This window comes from Triticum dicoccoides, unplaced genomic scaffold, assembly GCF_002162155.2.
Source record: "Triticum dicoccoides isolate Atlit2015 ecotype Zavitan unplaced genomic scaffold, WEW_v2.0 scaffold182639, whole genome shotgun sequence".
NCBI lineage: Eukaryota > Viridiplantae > Streptophyta > Magnoliopsida > Poales > Poaceae > Triticum > Triticum dicoccoides.
Window position 1 is genome coordinate 1 of NW_021226692.1, and position 7,504 is coordinate 7,504.

General features: G+C 46.8%; 1 protein-coding gene across 1 annotated transcript; it reads left to right on the forward strand.

The window, feature by feature from the left end:
• Positions 1-8: 8 nt before the first annotated feature.
• Positions 9-4,175, forward strand: LOC119344732 (the record flags this gene model as incomplete). The annotated part of the gene is made up of 3 exons (XM_037615097.1): positions 9-1,674; positions 2,087-3,023; positions 3,688-4,175. Coding segments are annotated over 3 exons (3,091 nt in total), but the record flags the coding sequence as incomplete, so codon positions are not given.
• Positions 4,176-7,504: the final 3,329 nt, after the last annotated feature.

Consider the following 7,504-nt stretch of genomic DNA (forward strand, 5'->3'; position numbering starts at 1 on the left):
TTGTGGCTAGAGACGAGGCAGTAGCTGTCCAGAGTGGAGAAAATGGTAATATTAGTGAACTCACTGAACAAAAGTTTCTGCACTTATCTATAGAAAGCAAAGTTTCGAAATCAGAAGCGCTGGACTGGAGTTCTTTACAAGCACAAAAGGCATTGAGAACACTAATATGTGTCGGCCATGTAAATATAAAGCCTGGTGATTCCTTGGTTGATTTTCCATGCCTGCGGACTCTGATTCTACATATAGATTCTGCAAATGTCGCTCTGCTGGTTGAATCTTTACATGAACTCAAGCACTTGAGGTACTTGTCCATACAGAATTCTGGTATATCTTGTCTGCCAGATAACATTGGGAAGATGAAATTCTTGCAGTACATCAGCCTTAGAGGATGCCAACACTTTGTGAAACTTCCAGATAGCATTGTAAATTTAGGGAAGCTATGGTCTCTTGACTTCGATGGAACTAGTATAAGAGATATACCTAGGGGGTTCTGTACTTTAAATTTTTTGAGGAGACTACGTGGGTTTCCAGTTCAGGTGGATGGTGATTGGTGTAGTTTAGAAGAGTTGGGCTCCCTTTGCCAGCTCAGGGATCTTTATCTGAATGGACTGCAGAATGCGTCTGCTACATCGTCTGCCTCAAAGGCAAGGCTTAGTGAGAAGGTGCATCTTACCAACTTGTATTTACAGTGCAGTAGTGTACTTTGGGTTGATGGGCTGATTAAAGATAAAGAAGGTGTCTCTCAGCAACGACAAATCAAGAAGGTGTTGGATGAGTTGTGCCCTCCGCCCAGCTTAGATTTTCTTTTGTTGGCAGGATATTTTGGCCGACATCTCCCAAGGTGGATGACGTCAACACCGTTAGCATCATCCCTCGGGTGCTTGAGGACTCTATGGATGAAAGACCTGGTTTGCTGCACACAACTTCCGTCTGTCTTGTGCCAACTCCCCTATCTGGAGCACTTTCAAATCATGCACGCTCCATCCATCAAGCGTGTTGGGCCAGAATTCCTTCAGCCCTACCATCACCATGGCGCTCATCCTTTCCAGGCGGCACATGCCTTTCCGAGATTACACACATTGGACTTAGCCAGAATGCTTCAGTGGGAGGAGTGGGTGTGGGAGGAGCAAGTGCAAGCCTTTCCTGTTTTGGAGGTGCTTTTCCTACAGAAGTGCAAACTGAGGCTTGTTCCTCCTGGCCTTGCCTCCAATTCACGGGCTTTGAAAAAACTGTTTATATCTTTCGTACAGCAAGTCAAATTTCTGGAGAACTTTGCTTCTGTTACTGAGCTTGAAGTGTTTTACAGCCCTGACCTGGAGAGGATCACTAATCTCCCAAATCTTCAGAAGCTTACCATCGTCAAGTGCCCAAAGCTGAATGTGTTAGAGGGTGTTCCTGCACTGCAGATTCTGATGCTAGAGGATTACGCCATGGAAGAACTTCCAGAATACATGCGAGGTATAAAACCAAGACATTTGCATGTAGAGTGCAAGCTATTGTTGCTTGCCTCAGTAGCTGCAGGGCAATCTGGCATTGAGTGGGACAAGTTCAGCCATGTCGAACATGTCAAGGCATATGCAGATCATGGAAACAATTCCAGAACATTGTACGTGTTGTACACAAGGGATTCCTTCAGCTTGGAGACAAATATCAACCACTCATTTGTATCTGCAGGTAAATTAAATACGAGCTATCGTCTTTATTTACTTAAGTGTTCTGACATTAGTTCCCTGAATATTGTGCCCTTCCCTATATACTCATGTCTGAATATATTTCATACCTTTAGCCGTGCAACTTAAGTTTGTAGATATGCAACTTAAGTTTAAGCGGGTAGTTGTGCATGTGGGCCGGAATGGCTACTTGATTTGGCTTCTCTCCTGCATGTCGTTAAATATTTGGGTATGTCTGTCACTTGTTCTCATAGGTTTCCGAGGGTTCAACAAATCTAGGGCGCTATCATTTTTATAATTATAAAAGTTCATATCGTGACTGCTTTAAGTTACCATTGTTATGAGTATTAGAGTATAGAGCTCTTGGTTCTTGCCTTGCAAGTTAAGAACAGTTGTAGTATTTTCTTGGCTTTCAGGAACCTTACCATCTTCTATGGTGGATGCACAAGGATTTGAATCTATATTCAAGATGAGAAGAAGTACCTTCAACTATGTCTGCGGCTTGGTGTATGTGCCATCTTTAGAAGATATGAGCAGCTGCACCTTTGCTGATGGCAGGGTGCTGTCTTTACAAGATCGAGTAGCCCTTGCTCTGTTAGTGCTGAACTCTAGTGAGCCTCTGGAGACCATAGGATCATCTGTTGGTGTGAACGAATCAACCATCTCGCTGGTAACTGATAGCTTTGTTGATGCCATGGTGGAGAAAGCAAGACACCACTGGGGCTGGCCATACCCTGATCAGATGGAGAAGACCAAATCCAAGTTTCATAAGATCCATGGTCTGCCAAACTGCTGCGGTGTTGTACATACAATTCACACTACACCACAAGACGACGAGAGAGGTTACAGCTTTGTATTGCAAGCCGTCGTTGACCCTGATTTGAGGTTCATTCATGGTCAATGGAAATGGTTAGATAGCAGGATCCAGTCTGGTATTATTTTGCACGACTCTGATCTCTTCCAGAGTTGTGACAAGGGCGAGTGGTTGAACGGCAACAAGCTCAAGGTATCTTTAGATGGATCAGACGTTGGGGAATATGTAATCGGTGGTGCAGAATACCCTCTTCTCCCCTGGCTCCTGACACCTTATAACCAGCTGGAAAAGGAGGATCACTCAAACTTCCCTGATCAAGTCGAGTTCAACAGGAGACACTCTGCAGCCCGAACTGTCACATTGAAGGCGATGGCAAGGTTTCAAGACACATATAAGTGGTTGTACAGAGGGACGTGGCACCCGAAAAGTCCTGGTAATGCAATTTGGGCGTGCTTGTTGTTGCAGAACATAGTGATAGACATGGAGGAAGGTGAAGGTGCACCGTTCAGTGAGGAGTCGGATTTGTTAAACATTGTCACGTATGGATATGGGCCACCGTCGGTTGGGATAGTTAGAGGAGATCTCTTTGTTTTATTTTCATGTTTATCTCTTAATGTAATCCTCTCTATCTCCATGTATCTCTCTGGTGGTTTCAACTACCTCGATGTATGCCTCCTGCGAGAGCTGGCCTCGCCATATCAATATATATACGCGGGCTCCCATATTACGGGGGTTGAGACGCTTCTACAAAACCTAATATGGTAATCAGAGCCTCCCTCTTCCCTCTCGTCTAGCCTCCATCATCGATCTCCACCAACGCATCAAACCTCGTCTCGCCATGTCTTCCTCCAGCTCAACTCTCTCCTCCGCTGGCCTAAACAACACCATCTCAGAACCCCTGACTCGCACGAACTATGTTCTGTGGCGAGCTCAAGCCCGACCTCAGATTATAGGAGCGGGCCTCCTAGGATACCTAAATCAAACAATCCCAGAACCACCAGCCACCATCACCTCAAAAAATGCTGAAGGCAAAGATCAGATCGTTCCAAACCCAGCCTACTCCGCCTGGTTGATCCAGGATCAACAGCTTGTAGCCTATCTCCTTCGCAATCTCTCGAAAGAAGTTCTGGAGCAAGTCGCCTCCTTAGAAAAATCCCACGCCATCTGGACTGCTCTCGCAAACATGTTTGCTGCCCAGTCCAGGTCGCGAGCCAACAACTGCCGCGCCGCCCTCTCCAATGCCCAGAAGGGTTCTCAATCCGCTGCTGCGTACTTTGGTCAGATGCGTGCACTCGCAGATGAACTTGCCATGGCTGGAAAGCCTCTTCTCGAAGGAGAGCTCATTTCCTTTCTCATTGCTGGCCTTGACATGGACTATCAACCCCTCATATCCGCTCTTGATGTTCGCACTAAGCCTCTCTCCGTCGATGATCTGTTCGGCATGGTGTCGAACTTCGATCAGAGAGTGGAGATGTTCCACGGATCTGGATCGGGCGCCTTCAAGTCCTCCGCAAACGCCGCCGCTCGCGGACGCGGTGGCCCTCCCAAGGGCAACCGTGGTTTCCCCAAGAGTGGTGGCAACAATGGCAGCAGCAACGGCGGCTTCAACAACGGCGGCAACAATGGTGGCTACCGCGGCGGCGGCGGCCATGGAAACAGCGGTGGCAATGGCTACCGCGGCGGCGGTGGCGGCAACTACAACAACTACAACAACAACCATGGTGGCGGCGGCGGCTTCTACAACAACAACGGCCAGCCGCGTCACTACTACAACAACAACCAAGGTCGCCACTTTGCCGGGTATGAGGAATATGAGAACAAGTGTCAGATTTGCAAAAAAACTAACCACATCGCAAAAGAGTGCAAATGGCGTTATGCAGAGGATAACTCCTAGAGGAAACGAGTTGCGGCGGCAGCAGATACCTCCTACGGAGTTGACTCCAACTGGTACCTTGACTCCGGCGCCAACGAGAACATTACCTCTGATCTTGAGAAGCTGACCATGCATTAAAGATATCACGGCAAGGAGCAAATCAACACAGCAGAAAACGCTGCAGGTATGATGATAAGTCATGTTGGTCAGTCTATTGTTAAAACCCCACATTGTGATATTCATCTCAAAGATGTCTTACATGTTCCAAGTGCATCAAAAAATCTCCTTTCCGTTCATCGTATCACACTTGACAATGGAGTTTTTATTGAATTTCACCCATTTTTCTTTTTGATCAAGGACCAGGTCACGAGGAGGGTCCTCTATCGCGGTAGATGTGTGCATGGCCTCTATCCGTTGATTCCCAAGTTTTCCAAGTTCAATAAGCAAGCTCATGGAGCCGTCAAAGTCTCTTCAGAATGATGGCACAATCGTTTAGGCCACCCATCTTTTTCTATTGTTTATCAAATTCTTAGTAAACGTAAGCTACCTTTTGTTGGTGAGCATGATCGTGAAACTATTTGTGATGCTTGTCAGAGGGCAAAAAGTCATCAATTGCCCTATTCTATTTCTACCAGTGTGTCCACAAAACCCTTCCAACTTATTTTCTCTGATGTATGGGGCCTAGCCCCCTCCTCTGTTGGTAGACACACATATTACGTGAGCTTCATTGATGATTATAGCAAGTACACGTGGATCTATTTGCTTAAGAAACGCTCCGATGTTTTCCAAGTTTTTCACAACTTCCAATCCCTAGTTGAGAGAAAATTTGATAGCAAAATTATTGCCATGCAATCAGACTGGGGTGGTGAGTATGAAAAACTCAACTCCTTTTTTTTTCCAGAAAATAGGAATTTCTCATCATGTTTCCTGTCCTCATGCTCACCAGCAAAATGGCTCCGCAGAACGTAAACACAGACACATTGTTGATGTGGGGTTTTCACTCCTTGCTGCTGCCTCCATGCCCTTGAAGTTTTGGGATGAGGCCTTCCTCACTGCAGTTCACCTCATAAATCTACTCCCTAGTCGAGTTATCAACAATGAAACCCCAACTGAGCGCCTCTTTCACACCAAGCCAGATTATATTTCTCTTCGTGTTTTTGGGTGTGCGTGTTGGCCTAATCTTCGTCCTTATAACACTCACAAACTTAGCTTTAGATCAAAACAGTGTGTTTTTCTTGGCTATAGTGCCCAACACAAGGGAGTCAAATGTCTAGATGTGGCCACGGGACGTGTTTACATCTCCCGCGATGTTGTTTTCGATGAAACAAAATTCCCCTTTGCATCCCTTCATCCAAATGCTGGTGCTCTTCTTAAACAAGAAATACTTCTACTTCCACCTTCCCTATCCGGCATTGATCACGGGGGTGAACACAATAGTACTGATCAACCTTTGACTACTCATCATGTTTTGCCTGAGTTTATTGCCGCAGATTCGTCATCAGGAGCAAATTTGGATCCAAGCGGGCATCATTTTATGTGCCCCCAGCAGGAGACACCGAACCACGAGGTGGATCCGCCTCGGGATCGCCCCTGCAGGCGGCAGACAGATCCGCTTCGGGATCCGGCGCTGCAGCGCCTGATTCTGCCTCGGTGCCCGTGCGCCCCGTAGTGGACAGCGGCAGCGTCACGGGTGGGTGCATGCAACCCACCATCCAGCGCCAACCGGAGGAGGGCACGTGGAGGGGACCAACCGCAGACTCGCCCGGCCCCAGCGCTAGGGCGGATCGGTTGCCCAGCCCGCGGTCGCCTGGCCCCAGCGCCAGGGCGGATCGGTCGCCCAGCCCGCGGTCGCCTGTGCCAGCGACAGGATCTCCCTCGGGATTGGGATCGCCAGCATCTGACGCTGACGCAGGAGGATCTCCACCTCCTGGATCGCCTGTGCAGCAACAACTTGTGGTCTCTCCTGTGGCACAGCGCACCAGATTACAAAGGGGAGTTACTACTCGTATGAATTACAAAAGCTTCTCCAAATTTGGCATGTTATGTACTACTGGTGAACCTAATAGTTTGAAAGCAGCTCTTGATGATCCCAGGTGGGAACAGGCAATGGAAGAAGAGTTCAAGGCCTTGATGAAAAACAAGACATGGCATCTTGTTCCCCCTCGGCAAGGCAGGAACGTGATTGACTGTAAATGGGTGTATCGAATCAAGAAGAAATCTGATGGCACAGTAGATCGTTATAAAGCAAGACTTGTGGCAAAGGGCTTCAAGCAAAGGTATGTCATAGACTACGAGGACAAGTTTAGTCCAGTCGTTAAAGCTGCAACGATACGTCTTGTACTGTCAATTGCTGTGTCTAGGGGATGGAGTCTTCGACAGTTAGACGTACATAACGCGTTTCTCCATGGTGTTCTGGAAGAGGAAGTGTACATGAAACAACCTCCTGGGTTTGAAGATAAAGATGCACCTTTTCATGTGTGTAAGCTTGATAAGGCTATATATGGATTAAAACAAGCACCTAGAGCATGGTACTCATGGTTAAGTATCAAACTGCAAGCACTTGGTTTTATTCCATCAAAGTCTGACGCCTCCTTGTTCATCTACCATAAGCATCAAACCTTCATATTTGTCCTCATATATGTTGATGATATTATTGTCACCAGTTCTTCAAATGGAGTAGTGTCAGCTTTACTCAGAGACCTAGGGTCAGAATTTGCCCTCAAGGATTTGGGAGACTTGCATTTCTTTCTGGGTATTGAGGTAAACAAAATTAATAATGGCATTCACTTGTCACAAGCAAAATATGCAACATAGTTGTTGAGCAGAATTGGCATGGCAAATTGCAAATCCTCACCGACACCCTTGTCTAGTTCAGAAACTTTGTCTTTAACAGAAGGAGAACCTTTGACTCAAGAGGACATTACTGGGTACAGAAGCTTGGTGGGTGGTCTTCAGTACTTAACTCTTACCAGACCAGATATCTCTTTTGCAGTTAACAAGGTGTGTCAGTTTCTCCATGCACCTACCACAGCTCACTGGACAGCAGCCAAAAGAATTTTGAGGTACATACAGAATACTTTAGCCACAGGTCTTATGTTTCAGCAGTCATCTTCCACACTTGTGAGTGCCTTCTCAGATGCAGACTGG